The sequence below is a fragment of the Callithrix jacchus genome, chromosome 20 (genome assembly GCF_049354715.1).
Source record: "Callithrix jacchus isolate 240 chromosome 20, calJac240_pri, whole genome shotgun sequence".
Lineage (NCBI taxonomy): Eukaryota > Metazoa > Chordata > Mammalia > Primates > Cebidae > Callithrix > Callithrix jacchus.
In genome coordinates this window covers 22,503,224-22,519,342 of record NC_133521.1, presented here as the reverse complement: position 1 = coordinate 22,519,342, position 16,119 = coordinate 22,503,224, and the positions used below count along the sequence as shown (strand labels likewise).

At 39.9% G+C, this 16,119-nt stretch overlaps 1 protein-coding gene across 2 annotated transcripts in view; it reads left to right on the top strand.

Annotated features, from left to right (window-relative positions):
• CDH11 (cadherin 11) overlaps window positions 1–16,119 on the top strand; it is a 171,977-nt gene that overhangs the window by 115,360 nt on the left and 40,498 nt on the right. For both annotated transcript variants that reach the window (XM_008985987.4, XM_035282234.3), the window contains 4 exons: window positions 1,036–1,434; window positions 6,680–6,974; window positions 13,064–13,183; window positions 14,232–14,399. In XM_008985987.4, coding sequence (XP_008984235.1) covers window positions 1,207–1,434; window positions 6,680–6,974; window positions 13,064–13,183; window positions 14,232–14,399 — 811 coding nt within the window. In that variant the 5' untranslated portion in view covers window positions 1,036–1,206. The remainder of the gene's footprint in view (window positions 1–1,035; window positions 1,435–6,679; window positions 6,975–13,063; window positions 13,184–14,231; window positions 14,400–16,119) is intronic.

Below are 16,119 nucleotides of genomic sequence, written 5' to 3'. Positions count from 1 at the left end.
GTCCAGTGAAGAATTCTAGAACCTGAGGCAGAAGTTAAGGACCACTTATGAGAACCAGAGTGCTGGAAAGAGGCTAGGAGTGACTATGGGTCATAAACCTGTGAGGAGTGTGGAAAGGTGAAAGGCATTACTGGCTTATCCTTACTGGTGTTGAGTAGCTGAGTCATGACTGGGTGCCAGGAACATGACCATGGGCTGGTTGGTAGGGCATACTGACATACTGTTTTGCTTCATTTTCCTTCTTCTGGTTAGTGAAAGCTTGTAAAATATCTTTCTGGGACTTCCAGGCTAAGCAAGATAGGATCTTTGGCTTCGTGGATCCTGGTCTTTGCCAGACAAGAACAAACCTTCCTCCTTGGATTGACACTATGTCCTTAACTGATTTACCAAAGAGACCTTGACACATTATTTCTCTGGTAAATATTTCAGTAACTATCAGTGTTTTCTCGGGATCTTTCCCTACATCCCTTCTCTAGCAGTATCCATTGCCTGCCTGCCTTCTTCATTACTTCCTCCAGGCATGCTGAACATCTTGGAGCACACTGTGCTTTTCGGATGTGCTGTTACTTTGCATGGAATCCTGCAGCACTTTCCTTTCTTATTACGGCAGCCTCACCAAAGGATTGAGTCCAGCCGTCCATCCTCTCCCTGAACTGAATCCCCCTGAGGAGTATATGTTCCTCATCTGGGCTCCTTTAACTCCCTGTTTCCCATTACAAAATCATACCTAAGCAATCTTTTGGTCAATTATAATAATAGATAAATATGGCGTGCTTACTATGTACCAGGCATTGTGCTAAGAGACTTATATGCATTACTCATTGAATCCCTGTGACAGCTTTGTAGTGGGTACATTCTTATCCCTACTTCGTAAATGAGGAAGCTGAGCTCACATTAGTCAGTGAGCTTCCCCAAAGCCCATAGCTCCCACCTGATAAAACTGATGCCCAGTCCTCTGTAAGAAGACTTACAGAGTGGAATGGAAATGAAGTGGGGATTTGGCCTGCAGCTAATCCAACCTCTCTCTGCTTGCAGAAGCTGACTGGGGACGTGGGCAGGCCTGACGTGATGAGCTCAGCCAGCAGAGACATTCCATTCCAAGAGAGGTCTGCGTGACTCATCCGGGAGGCCACCTCTGCAAGACCACCCCACGGTTGGTGGAAGGGGTGACAGCTGCATTCTCCTGTGCCTACCACGTAACCAAAAATGAAGGAGAACTACTGTTTACAAGCCGCCCTGGTGTGCCTGGGCATGCTGTGCCACAGCCAGGCCTTTGCCTCGGAGCGGCGGGGCCACCTGCGGCCCTCCTTCCATGGGCACCATGAGAAGGGCAAGGAGGGGCAGGTGCTACAGCGCTCCAAGCGTGGCTGGGTCTGGAACCAGTTCTTCGTGATAGAGGAGTACACTGGGCCTGACCCCGTACTTGTGGGCAGGGTAAGGATGCTTTCCTTCAATCCCCAGCTCTCCATCCTACCACTGGAATAGACATCTGTGTCCAGAAAGAAACAAAAGGCCCCAGGCATCTAGGAGAGAAAACACCAATGGCCTGAACAGCCAGTAAAACTCCCCAAACATTATGCATAATATGTCCTTCCAGATGTTTTTTTTTTAAATTAATAGACTTACCCATGTTGAGAATACTTCTTAGGTTTTTCCATTTAGTTTTGTGGAGTTACATCATAAAACTCCATTTTAAATTTATCATTATTCTTTAGATATGGGGTCTCTCTCTGATGCCCAGACGGACATGTGGTAGTGTGATCATAGCTTTCAAACTCCTGGGCTCAAGGGATCCTTCTCCTTTAGCCTCCTGAATATCTGGGATTACATGCTCATGAAACCTGGCTAATTTTCATTTTATTTTATTTTTTGTAGAGACAAGATCTTGCTACATTGCCCGGTTGGTCTCAAACTCCTGACCTCGAGCGATCCTCCCTCATCAGCCTCCCAAAGTATTGGGATTACAGGTCTGAGCCACCACATCAGGCTCAAACTCCACTCTAAATGGCTGCTTAGTAGCCCATTAAATGGACATAGCCATAAATTATTTAACCATTTTCCAACTGGAGGCATTTCTCTGACCAAACCCTAACCCCAACTTGAATGCCCCTCCGTTAGACCCTTTATCATAGCTTTCCTTTTTGTATTCAATGTATCTACTTATGAATCTGTCTGCTTCATTAGACTTCAAGCTACTTTTTGTCAGGGACAGTGTCTTCCTTGTGTACTTAGGTCCTGATGCTAGACCCAGAGATGAATGATTATGTATCAGAAAGTTGGTGTGATTTTATCCCTGTTTCCACAGGAATGGTAAAACCCAGTGAGATATGGCTTCAGATTCCAGGCTCTGTGGTCTCTGTGTGTTCATTCCAGAAAAGTGCAAGTGTAGAAAGAGAGTCCAAAATACAAATTCGAGAGTGTTTGGAAAATTACCTACCCACTAGAATTTGTAGTAAAATATACAGTTATCTTTCAGATGATAGTGACATTAAAACTACAAAAAGATAGGTGTAGCCAGCACAGTGGCTCACACCTGTAATCCCAGCACTTTGGGAGGCTGAGGCAGGTAGATCACTGGAAATCAGGAGTTCAAAACCAGCCTGGTCAGCATGGTGAAACCTCATCTCTACTAAAAATACAAATATTAGCCAGGTGTGGTGGCAGATGCCTATAATCCTGACCACTGCAGAGGTTGAGGCAAGAGAATCACTGGAACCCAGGAGGCGGAGGTTGCAGTAAACTGAGACGTACTGCTGCACTCTAGCCTGGGAAACAGTAAGACTTCATCTCAATGAATAAATAATAAACAAACAAATAAATATAATAAAAAAGATGATATCTATGTCATTTCATATTAACAATATTAATAGTGTTATTTGTTTCTAAAGTCATTTTCTTATTTTTGTTAAAGTATTTTTTATTATTTCAGTATAAATTATTATCATGAGATAAAGGCCTCCATCTCAAAAAAAAATTAAAAGAAAAAAATGGATGCTTAGATACCTAAGAACTAAAACCCTGCCATGTGCAGCTGCTGTGCTAGGCAAAATGTAAACTAGATTAAGATAGCTCCTGCCCTCAGAGAGGTCTAATGGAAAAGAGACAGGTACCTAAGCAATTAAAAAAAGAGATAAAAGGAAATGAATAGTTGGATCGTGAGGAAATTCAATGTAAATGATTGTGAACTTACATGGTAATATTTGGGAGGGATGTCAAAGGAAGGTTGCAAAGAGAACATGGTAATGACTGTCATCTAAAAGATGAACAAGAATTATCCAGGGAAAGGGCAAAGGGAAAGAGAGTAGGTATGGGGGGTTTCTGAACAGTACTGATTTCTACAAAGTTATCTTAATTGTTCTTTTACATGAGAACAGCACTGCATATTCACATAATTGACCTATTTGAAGGAACTTCATGTTAGAATCTCAATTCCAAATATTGTGTAAGTTTGGAAAAATTCTTCTTGAAGAGATGTACCAAGGAATTTCATTCGTTTTTATCCCAAATGGAAAGATGTGAAAGTCGATGTGAGAAATGGAAACGGAAATTACTGGCATATGGAATTCCCTAAGTAGAGGGGATGGGCTGTATGCCCAGAGAGGAAAAAGAGATCTCAGCCACGGCAAGGAATGTGGAGCTTGAATGATGTGAAGGGCTGTTCATGAATCATTCCGAGATATGAATAGAACCTTCTGCCTTGGGGACTTTCTCAATGGGAAGCAGTGTGTGTGTTTAGGATGGGGGTTGCAGAAGAAACAGGATCTGGAGAGTCATTTCAGCATTTCTGTGGAGCAAGCAATTGCCATGCCTCCTAGAAGAAAATATAGGGGTAAAAAAGAGGGAAAAGGAGAATTCTAGTATCATTCATGCTGTGTGACTTTCAAAAGCTAAGCACATGAGAATGAAGCTGATGTCGGGTTGGCTAGGGGAAAGATAAAGAGGTTGGTCCTGTGGATCTTTCTTTGAAATGTGCTGAGACAGTTCCCTAGAAATAGGAGGGATGGAGTAGATGGTTTGTTTCCTAACAACCTTTGATTTGATGACATTCAAGGCTGAATGCTCAGGATGCCCTGAAAAAGTGAAATTTGGCAAACCATGAACTTTAAAATTTCTTGGAGAAATACAGCCTGTGTCACGCTGTGCTATGCAGAGAGGGAAGCCATTTGTCTTTGGAGTTAGGAATTGGCTGTGTATGCCTCAGTAACTGGATCCCTTGATAGCACTGAATGGCTTCCGAAACTCGTGTGTGTGTGTGTGTGTGTGTGTGTGTGTGTGTGTGTAGTCTAGTAAGTATTCTTGTCAGTTGTATAAATCATCTTTGTTAGAGACAAAAAAGGGAAGTTATATCCAACTTTCCAACCTGAAAACAAAGTAGGGAAATAATAGGAAATATTTTAGGGTTTTAGTTATTTGGCTGATCATGGAATAGATCTGTTTAATTTTCAAGAAACTTGCCAAATTCATATGTAACGTATGAAGGCCTCTAAAAAGAGTCAGAGTCTGGATATGCCCATTAAAGTAAGCATTTCATTTACATTTTCTTTTTCTCAATTGCTCATCTTTGCCCTTAAGTTTGCCAGGTCTGCAGCAGGGTAAACAGAGCAACAAACATAAGCCTCCCCTAGAATTGGGGTGGGGCAGGAACTTTGCCTTCATTAAGGAAACTTGAACGAAGACTGGGGCAATTCTGTTCATCCGTCATAGGGCATCAGACAGCTTTGTATTTTACCCTCAGATGGACTTATTCATCAGAAATGTGTTAGCCATAATTTCATGACAATGCATAACTTGTTATGAATAACGAATTCTGCAGGAAAGTATGTTTATTTATCCCCTGAGAAACAGAGGGGACCAAAAACAAAATGGTTTTTGTAATTTGTACCTACAGGTAACCCCTTGAGCTGAAATAATTAAGGTTTCACTGAAGCACTGCAAATCAATTAGATGTCTTTGGGGAAATTGAAACAATATAAAAAAATTTAAAGTCAATGTATTCAATCTTCCTTTATAAGCAAGGTCTCTAGGCCTCAGTCTCATAATAATAATCATGAGGTAAGTTCTCTAGGCCTTAGTCTCATAGTAATAATTTAAATTGAAATAATAAAAAACTTTAATTTTAACAAAAATATAAAAATGGCATTGGTAATAAATACTATTAATATTGTTAATATTAAATGGCATTGATAGTCATTATATTTTTTATTTTATTCTTTGAGACAGAGCCTCACTGTCTCCCAGGCTGGAGTGCAGTGGCAAGATCTTGGCTTGCTACAACCTCCACCTCCTGGGTTCAATGGTTTCTCCTGCCTCAGCCTCCTGAGTAGCTGGGATTACAGGCACACCCTACGACGCCTGGTTAGTTTTTGTATTTTTGGTAAAGATGGGGTTTCACCATGTTGGTCAGACTAGTCTTGAACCCCTGACCTCAAGTGATCTGCCTGTCTCAGCCTCACAAAGTGCTGGGATTACAGGCTTGAGCCAATGTTCCCGGTCTCTCTCTCTTTTTTTTTTTTCTTTTCTTTTTTTTTTGACAGAATTTCACTCTTGTTGTCCAGGCTGGGGTGCAGTGGTGCAATCTCAGCTCACCACAACCTTGCCTCCAGGGTTCAATGGATTCTCCTGCCTCAGCCTCTTGAGTAGCTGGGATTACAGGCATGTGCCACCATGCTCAGCTAATTTTCTTTTTTATTTTTAGTAGAGACGGGTTTCACAATCTTGGCCAGGTAGGCAGATCACCTGAGGTCAGGCATTCGAGACCAGCCTGGCCAACATGGTGAAACCCTGTCTCTACTAAAAATACAAAAATGAGCTGGGCGTGGTAGCATGTACCTGTAATCCCAGCTACTTGGGAAGCTGATTTAGGAGAAATTGCTTAAACATGGGAGGTGGAGGCTGTAGTGAGCCAAGATCATGCCGTTGTACTCCAGCCTGGATGACAGAGTGAGACTCTACTTCAACAAAATACCCCAGAACAACAACAAAAAAAAATTAAAAAGATAATCGACTCCATACAGTGGATGAGGAAGATCTACGGTTGTAAATGTGGAATGGTCATCTGAATTTATTGTTAGAGGAAAATGACGAGGTGAAGAATGATATGCATACTCTGGAACTTTATTGCAAAACAATAAACTAGAGCATATTTATCTGTGTAGATTTTCTTGCATATGCATAGAATAAAATATCTCTTGTAGGAGTCACAAGAAACCGGTAACAGTGATAGTCTCTGAGCACAAAAAAAAAAAAAGGAGTGGGAAAGAACTGAGAGGAAGACTTACTTATTGCATAAATGTTTGCTTATATGTTTTTAAATAAACATATATTTATTTCAAACTAATGACAGATATGTTTAGGTATTTATATTTTGTATCTGTGCTTATACATGGAGAGAGGTGAAGGGAGAGCTTGAATCTTAGAATTAAAAAAATATATATATATATGTATATATATACATACATACATATATTTGCACTCTGGCTTCACTGTTCTGCAGTGTGGCCTTGGCCAAGGCTATGATCTTCTCTGAGGTTGCCTTTCTTCTGTTGTAAAATGAGGACGAACATCTCCCTCTCATGACGTGTGTGTGTGCCCCAGATTGTTGCAATCGCTTGTAAGCAAGTTTCTATGCCACCACTGCATTCCTCACAGAATCGCAAATCTCAATTTCTCTTTTTTCCAGCTTCATTCGGATATTGACTCTGGTGATGGGAACATTAAATACATTCTCTCAGGTGAAGGAGCTGGAACCATTTTTGTGATTGATGATAAATCAGGGAACATTCATGCCACCAAGAAGTTGGATCGAGAAGAGAGAGCCCAGTACACATTGATGGCTCAGGCAGTGGACAGGGACACCAACCGGCCACTGGAGCCACCGTCAGAATTCATTGTCAAGGTCCAGGACATTAACGACAACCCTCCGGAGTTCCTGCATGAGACCTATCACGCCAACGTGCCTGAGAGGTCCAATGTGGGTGCGTACAGTGGGGGAGACCTGCTCTGCTTCCAAGCCTGCTGTCTCTCTGGCGGGTGGGCTGAAGTCCCTACTCCCAAATCAGGAAGTCGAGCTCCTTCTGGATCTTCTATGGCAAAATAACAAAACGAACACATATTCTTATGTTCCTCTGTAAAATGGGAATAACAATTTCTGGTCTTGCAGGAATAGAGATAACAGACATCCAGTCACTAGGGCATACTGATGATGTCTAATAGGTAATGACAATTGTCGTGTTTGTTGCATGTAGGCACTGTGCTAATTAATAATGACTTACATGCACTATTTTATTTAGTTTTTGCAATGATTAATCTTTACCATGAGGTAATTCCAACCCACCATATTTCTCAGATAAGAAACGACACCAGAAACAAGATAACTAATTTCTGTAGGGACATTTAAGCTATTAAATGGATCTAGAATACACATTTAAGCACAGCAGTATGTCACCGTGTATTCAGAAGTAGGTATAGCTTTTCAACACGATTGAAGACACATTAATTTGCTAAAGGATAATTTTTCTGAAGGATTTCTTTAAAGATGTAGCCACTTTCTGGCAGTAAATTTCTTTATATCATGCACATAATGAAACATTTATATAATGTTTCTTTTGAGAAACATTCCTCATATTAAGAAAGGTTTGTCATTCAGACAGAGAGTAGAACTGTTCTAATCTGGGAGTAAATCTGCTTAAAATAGATTTAGAGCTCAAATGAATTTGGGATCATTTTACAAATAAGAAAATCCAGCACCAATATAGGAATCGACTTACTTAAGAAAGGTAGATGTGACTCTAGAACCCCAAGATCCTTTCACTGTGCATACTGAGCTTTTCATGCCAGAAAATGGTGTATTCCTTCTTCACCATGAAAAGTCAAGTACTTATCAAAAGCCAGCCCGAACCGTTTTCCACCTTCATCTGTTCCATTTTCCCTGCCCAGTCCTTCAGCTTCTTGATGTTTAGCATGTGTATTATAATGAGAAACAACAAATATCAAATGAATCCATTCAGAGGAGACAGCAATGTCAGCCACTGAGTGGCAGGCGAAGGGATGGGGTGGAAAGGCAAGTCATCAAAATATATAATCCAGGGAAATTTTTATTATTCTCACCTTGGCGGGCTCATTGATGTTTAGGGCTAAACATTCATGCTTTTTTTTTTTTTTTTTTTTTTTTTTTTTTTTTTTTTTGATGGAGACTTTCTCTGTTGCCAGCCTAGAGTGCAGTGGCAGGATATCGGCTCACTACAATCTCCACCTCCTGGGTTCAAATGATTTTTCTGCCTCAGCCTCCCAAGTAGATGGGACCACAGATGCACAGCACCACGCCCAGCTAATTTTTGTATTTTTAGTAGAGACGGGTTTCAACATGTTGGCCAGGATGGTCTCGATCTCTTGACTTCATGATCTGCCCACCTTGGCCTCTGAAAGTGCTGGGATTACAGGCTTGAGTCAGCGCACCTGACCCATTTTTTTTTTTTTTAAGTTTCGATTTGTATTTTAGATTCGGGGGTATATGTGCAGGTTTATTTATTTATTTAAATATTTTATTTTATTTTAAGACAGAGTCACCCAGCCTCTGTCACCCAGGCTAGAGTACAGTGACACCATCTCCGCTCACTGCAACCCCTATCTCCCAGGTTCAAGCAATGCTCTTGCCTCAGCCTCCAAAGTAGTTGGGATTACAGGCACATGCCACCATGCCTGGCAAATTTTTTGTGTGTTTTTCCTACACAGAGGGTTTCACCAGGTTGGCCAGGCTGGTGTTGAACTCTTGACCTCAAGTGATCTGCCCACCTCAGCCTTTCAAAGTTCTGGGATCACAGATGTGAGCCACCATGCCTGGCCCAAGCACTGGTTTATTGCATGAATATACCGTGTAACACTGAGGTTTTTGCTATGAATGATCCTGTCACTCAGGTAGTGAGCAGAGTACCCAATAGATTTCAGCACTTGCCCTCTTGCCCCACTCTAGTAATCCCATGTTTATTATTCCCACTAGGTAAACATTCGGTCCATTTATACCCAATGCTTAGCCTCCAGGTATAAAAGAAAGCATGTGGAATTTGGTTTTCCGTTCCTATGTTAATTTGCTGGGGATAATGACCTCCAGCTGCATCTGTGTTGCTACAAAGGCGTGATATTGTTCATGCCACCATGCATAGTATTCTGTGATATATATGTATCCCATATTGTTTATCCAATCCACTGTTGATGGGTACCTCAGTTGACTCCATGTCTTAGCTATTGTGAATAGTGCTGCAATAAACATACAAGTGCAGGTGTTTTCCTTGCAGAACAATTTATTTGCCTTTGGGTCTATAAGGAATAATGGGATTGCTGGGTTGAACTGTAACTCTCTTGTTTGTTTTCCTGAGACAGAGCCTCACTCTGTCTCCTAGGGTGGAATGCAGTGGAATGGCGTGATCTTGGCTCACAACAATCTTTGCCTCTTGAGTTCAAGTGATTCTCCTGTCTCAGCCTCTCACTTAGCTGGGGTTACAGGCACCTACCACCAGGCCTGGCTAATTTTTTTGTATTTTTAGTACACACAGGGTTTTGCTGTATTGGCCAGGCTGATCTGTAACTCCTGATTTCAGGTGATCCACCCTCCTTGGCTTCCAAAGTGCTAGGATTATAGGCATGAGCCACCGCACCCCTTGAATTGTAACTCGGTTTTATTTGAGACTTCCCAAAATTGTTTTTCACAGTGAACTAATGTACATTACAACCAACAGTCTATATGTATTTCCTTTTCTCCGCAGCCCCACCAGCATGTTCTTTTTTGCCTTTTTAATCACAGCTATTCTAATCAGTGTGAGATGGTATCTCATTATGAGTTTCACTTACATTTCTCTGATGTTTAGTGAAGACCAATTTTTTTTTATTTTTTTGAGACGGAGTTTCGCTCTTGTTACCCAGGCTGGAGTGCAATGGTGCGATCTCGGCTCACTGCAACCTCCGCCTCCTGGGTTCAGGCAATTCTCCTGCCTCAGCCTCCTGAGTAGCTGGGATTACAGGCACGCGCCACCATGCCCAGCTAATTTTTCGTATTTTTAGTAGAGACGGGGTTTCACCACGTTGACCAGTATGGTCTCGATCTCTTGACCTAGTGATTCACCAGCCTCGGCCTCCCAAAGTGCTGGAATTACAGGCATGAGCCACCGCTCCCGGCTCCAATTTTTTTTGTTTGTTAGCTATTTGCATATCTTCTTTTGATAAGTGTCCATTCATGTCTTTTGCTTACTTTTTAATGACATTATTTGTTTTTTCACTTGTTGAGTTGTTTAAATTCCTTATAGATTCTGGATACTAGACTTGGTTGGATGTGTAGTTTGTGAATATTTTCTCCCATTCTGTAGGTTGTCTCTTTACTCTTTTTATAGTTTCCTTTGTTGTGTAGAAGCTCTTCGGTGTAATTAGGTCCTACTTGTCAACTTCCATATTTTTTGAAATTTCTTTTGAGAACCTAGTCATAAATTATCTCCCAAAGCCAATGTCCAAAATGGTGTTTCCTAGGTTTTTCATAAGATTTTTATAGTTTGAGGCCTTACATTTAAATCTTTAATTCATCTTGAATTAATTTTTCTATATTGGGAAAGGTAGGGGTCAAGTTTCATTCTTCTGCATAAGGCGAGCCAGCTACCCCAGCATTATTTATTGATTAAGGAATACTTTCCTTATTGCTTAATTTTGTCAACTTTGTTAATGATCAGATGGCTGTACATATGTGGCTTTATTTCTGGGCTCCCTATTCTATTCCATTAGTCTATGTGTCTGTTTTTGTATCAGCACCATGCAGTTTTGGTTACTGCAGACTTGAAGTATAGTTTGAAGTTGGGTAAGGTGATGCCTCCAATTTTGTTATTTTTGCTTAGGATTCTTTTGACTACTCAGGCTCTTTTTTTGTTCCATATATGTTTTAGAACAATTTTTTTTCTAATTCTGTGAAAAATGATATTGGCAGTTTGAAAGAAATAGCATTGAATCTGTAGATTGCTTTGAGCAGTGTAGCCACTTTAATGATATAGAATGGGAAAACATGCTATGCTCATAGGTTGAAAGAATCAATATCATTGAAAAGATCAATATTCTATTTGTTTGTGTCATCTATGATTTCTTTCAGCAGTGTTTTGAAATTCTCCTTGTAGAGATCGTTCACCTCCTTGGTTAGAAGTATTCCTAGATATTTTATTGCTTTGTGGCTATTGTGAATGGCACTGTACTCTTGATTTGGCCCTCAGCTTGAGTGTTATTGGTACATAGGAATGTTGTTGATTTTCGTACCTCGATTCTGTATTCTGAAGCTTTACTGAAGTTGTTGATCAGTTCTAGGAGCCTTTTGGCAGAGCCTTTAGAGTCTTCTAGGTATAGAGTCATATCATTATTGAAGATATGATATTTTCCTATTTAGATGCCTTTTATTTCTTTCTCTTGCCTGATTGCTTTTGTGAGGACTTCCAGTACTATGTTAAATAGGACTGGTGAGAATGGGCATCCTTGTCTTATTCTTGCTCAAAAAAGAAATGCTTTCAGCTTTTGCCCATTCAGTGTGATGTGGGATGTGGTGTCATGGATGGCTCTTATTATTTTGAGCACTCATATATTGTATTATGGTATATGACAGTACAGTCTTTATTGTCAGACAGTACTACGAAGTATGGCTGTACTCCTAATCAGCCATGTGAACCCAGGCAGCCCATTGTACCTTTCTAAGTTTTTATTTTGCCATCTATAAAATGAGAATAATATAAACTATGTTGAGGGTTAAATAAGATAGATGTGAAATACAAAAGTGTTGTAAAGGATGTAGCAGAGTTCTAGAAGGAAATTAAGCATTAAAAATTAATGATTTCCCTAGTCACGCCATGAAGGCATTTTCTTTTATAAATCTGCCCTGCCTAGAATAGCGACTGTCAAATGGGAAGAGCTCCAAAGAGGATTTTTATTCTATGAAATAATGAATTATAGAAGAGTAACTAGGAAAAAGTGAGATGTACACCACACAAAAATCACTGGCAACCTTATAAATTAAAGGTAGGGAGAGGCTGTGTAAACTGGCTCTCTTGCCTCACACATACAACCTTGCCCGTCTCCTCTGCTGAAAAGGTTACAGAAAGAACTTGAGTTTTGCTGCATGCTGGATCAGGGTCAGACTCTGGCAATTACCAACTTTGTGAAATAGATTACTAAGCTTCATATCTCTCATACTCAATTTCTCACAAATACAGTGGATGTAAAAAATGCCCAGCAGAGTAATGCTGTAAAATACATGGAATGTGCCCCGAGACCATGCTGGCACAGAGAAATTTGATAATTGCTGGTGTTCTTCTTCCAGCTCCTTTCTCCCCACCCTGAAGCCCAACATGTCATGCCCTAAATACTTGCTATTTGTGACCAGCCAGGAACAAAGGTTGTTTTTAGAAAAATCAGAACCCTATCTTTCTTCAATTTCCTGGTTTCCCTTCAATCTGACCCATGAAAGCTCCCCTTACCTCTCACCAGATGTCTACTGGCTACCAGACCAGCTACAGGTGGGAAGATGCAATTTTCATGCCAGTAGGGAACAACATTCTGCTCAATATTTATGGCCATAAATTAATTAAATCGTAGTATTAGCAGCAATTTTATTACATGGAAAGCAACACTAAAATGATATATTTATCATTCTGCTACAGGTGGAAGATTGCACTCTGTCCTTTCATAAAAAGCAATTTATTGTTAATTATCATTTATTATACTCTTTGGGAAGATTTTAATGTAATTATTTGATATAATGAACATTTGAAGTGCATGAGTTTTAAGATATTTTTGCAATAATGTTTATAATATTATTTTAATTACCAACCAATGAAGGATATACTATATATACAGAAAGTTCATTTTTAGACTGTGGGCATTTTTCTAGAAAAGGAAGGAAGGGAGGAAGGTTGGTTGTTTTGTATCTCAACTCCAGGAAAATGAGAGCATGTTGAATAATTGTACTGCCCTCTTAAATAAGACTTTGTAAACAAGAACATAATTTGAAAAGCTGAGGGGATGTTGCTAATTAATTTATTTCATTTTTAAGGAACGTCAGTAATCCAGGTGACAGCTTCAGATGCAGATGACCCCACCTACGGAAATAGTGCCAAGTTAGTGTATAGTATCCTCGAAGGACAACCCTATTTTTCTGTGGAAGCACAGACAGGTACTGTGGAATGTCACTGTGATTTGTGACTCATGGTGAATAGGAGGTCCCGGGCATGATAAAGTAAACCTATTTATTTCTCTGTTTTCTCAAATATAAAAAAGGAATCAAGAGGGGCTACCTTACAGGGTTAATGTGAGGATTAGACTCTTGGCCTGTGCCTGGCATATAGTTAGCATACCATGAAACATTTATTATTGTTTTTCCCATATTTCATGATGACCAAAAACAAATATCATCTTTAAATTCAACTTTAATGTCAGAAGGAGGAGAACAATAAGGACTAAGGCTTCCACAATGCTCTCTATATTTCTCACATAAATGTTGTCATATCTACAGAGAGAAAAAGCTTCCAAATGTCTCCTAAAGATTTAAGTGAGCATGCCAGTCACGGGTCAATATCCAGCAATCATGTAGAATTCCGTTATTATCCTTGTTTTCACTGACAGGTGATAATGGACAGTATGTGCTTGTATAAGCATTGTACATATTTTAACCCATTGGTCCATCCTTTTAAAAATTAACATTTACATTTTAATGTATTGTGGGAAATATGAACCTCTTACTTTAAACTTAATATGCACCATCAAAACATTTCTATGAATTGTATGCAGCAATAGACTTACAAAAGATTGTGCTGGAAGTCAAAAAATATGAGTTTAGTCATGGGTATCCATGTAATTGCCACACAAATATTTCAGTCTTTAGGGTATTTATATCTGAGAAGAATAAGGCTATTATTTGCATGTACAACAAAACATAAATACAAGTGCTGTATAGTAATTTTTATGATTTACTTGAAAAGACATAATGATGCTTCAGTGTGGCTGCCTTTGGTCATAATTATGTTGAAATGATTCTTGCTGAAGGCATGGGCTATTTTATTCAGCATCGCTTCCTCAGTGTTCAGAACTTTCTTGTTGTCATAATGTTGTTAAAAACAAGTATCTGTGATGTTTTCTGCTCACCTGTCCAGGTATCATCAGAACGGCCCCACATAATGTTGTTATAAACAAATATCTGTGATGTTTTCTGCTCACCTGTCCAGGTATCATCAGAACGGCCCTACCCAACATGGACAGGGAGGCCAAGGAGGAGTACCATGTGGTGATACAGGCCAAGGACATGGGTGGACACATGGGCGGACTCTCAGGGACAACCAAAGTCACGATCACACTGACCGATGTCAATGATAACCCACCAAAGTTTCCGCAGAGTAAGTAGGTGGGCTTAGCTTTCACTTTTCCATGGTGCCACAGCCAGCTCTCCGCCTCCTCTAACCCATTCCTGCTTTACTCAGTATCAAAAGGAAAATCTAGAAAACTAGAGGCAATGCATGTCATTCTTACAAAAACAAAACAGAAGAACAAGATGACAAAAACAACAAAAATGTCTGTGGAGGAGAGGTAGTAGGAGAAAGGAAAGATGTGAAAAGTTCTACAACCCTGGAAACAAAGTATTATTTTTGCTAAGTTTTTTTGCTAGGTACTAGTGATGCAATCTAGTGATTAATTAACCTTTTTCTGTATCAGTGTCCTCATTTCTAACCTAGATATAACAGTACCTGAATCAGTTCTCAATTGCTATGTAACAAATTCCTGGAAAACTTAGTGTTTTAAAACAGTAATAATAATAATTTATTTTTATCATGAGTCTGCAATTTGGGCAAGGCTTGGAGGAAATAGCATGTCTCTGTTCCCCACAGCATCGGCTGGGACAGCTTCACTGGGGTTGGAGGATCCACTTCCAAAAGAGCTTACTTGCATGGCTGGCAAGCTTGTGTTGATTGCTGCTTCCTTTCTGCGTGGGCTGGTTTCTGAAAGTGTGATCCCTAAGGACACCAGGCAGAAACTGTGTTGCCTTTTGTTGACTAGCTTCAGAAGTCAATCACATCGTTTCCACTGGGGTCATAAGGCTGCACAGATCTAAGTGGAGTTCATGTAGACCCCACCTTTCAATGGAAGACCTGTCAAAGTCATGTTGAAGCAAAAGCATGTGAGATGGGGGATATTGTTTTGGCCATGTTTTGGAAAATGCAATCTCCCATAGTACTTAATTCATAGAATTACTGTTTGTACTGAAGGAGCTAGTGTAGAATTTTATAATGACAACTGGCTATATGTTGTCAACAAATTCTAGCCATTGTTACCTAGAGGATTATGGCTGTTTACAAAATTTATAAAATTGCTGAGGGAATTAAATTTAAAAAATGATTTTGAAAGGTTATTAATAACTGTAATTATAGCAACTATTAGCATTTAATGATAGTCGCTACTATTGTAGATCTCTGCAAGAGCCTATATTTTACAGATGAAACTTGCTTCTGTGAAAAGTGCATAAGATGCCCTAGAGATGTGGCAAAGTCAGAGTTTGAACAAAAGTCTGTCCATGTACGTATAGATGTATATGAAAGGACAGTATGACTGTGGTGCTGTTGGTGCATGGCAGGAGTGGGTCATCATGAAAGTGTCTTTTTCAATTAGAGACTATGAGCTTACTATCAGAGAGCTGGAATTTTTTGCAAATGAGATAACAAGAAAGGCAACTAAATGTGGCCACAGAAAGGCACTGTGGTTACTCAAAGGAATTAAAAGAAAAGAATCAACCAAGACTGCTTTGCCTGGCCAGGCACGAGTTCAGCATCCTCAATAAGCCCGAGGCTCATATAACATTCTAAAACTGCATGCTCCATTATCCACTCTGTACGATTGTCTGGTGTGCTAGAAAAGAAAGGTCAAGCAGAATTATTAGCAGGCAGCCTTTACTGCCCTTGGTCATAGACAATCATATAGTAAAGTTGCATTGCTACTATACTGGTTGTCTTGGTTTCACTGCCATGAACTTGAATGAGATTTGGAGAAAATCCACATAAGACAGTTTTTATTTTCCAAAACCTTCAGAGTAATTGGTAATTGTCTACAAGGGACTCCCACTTC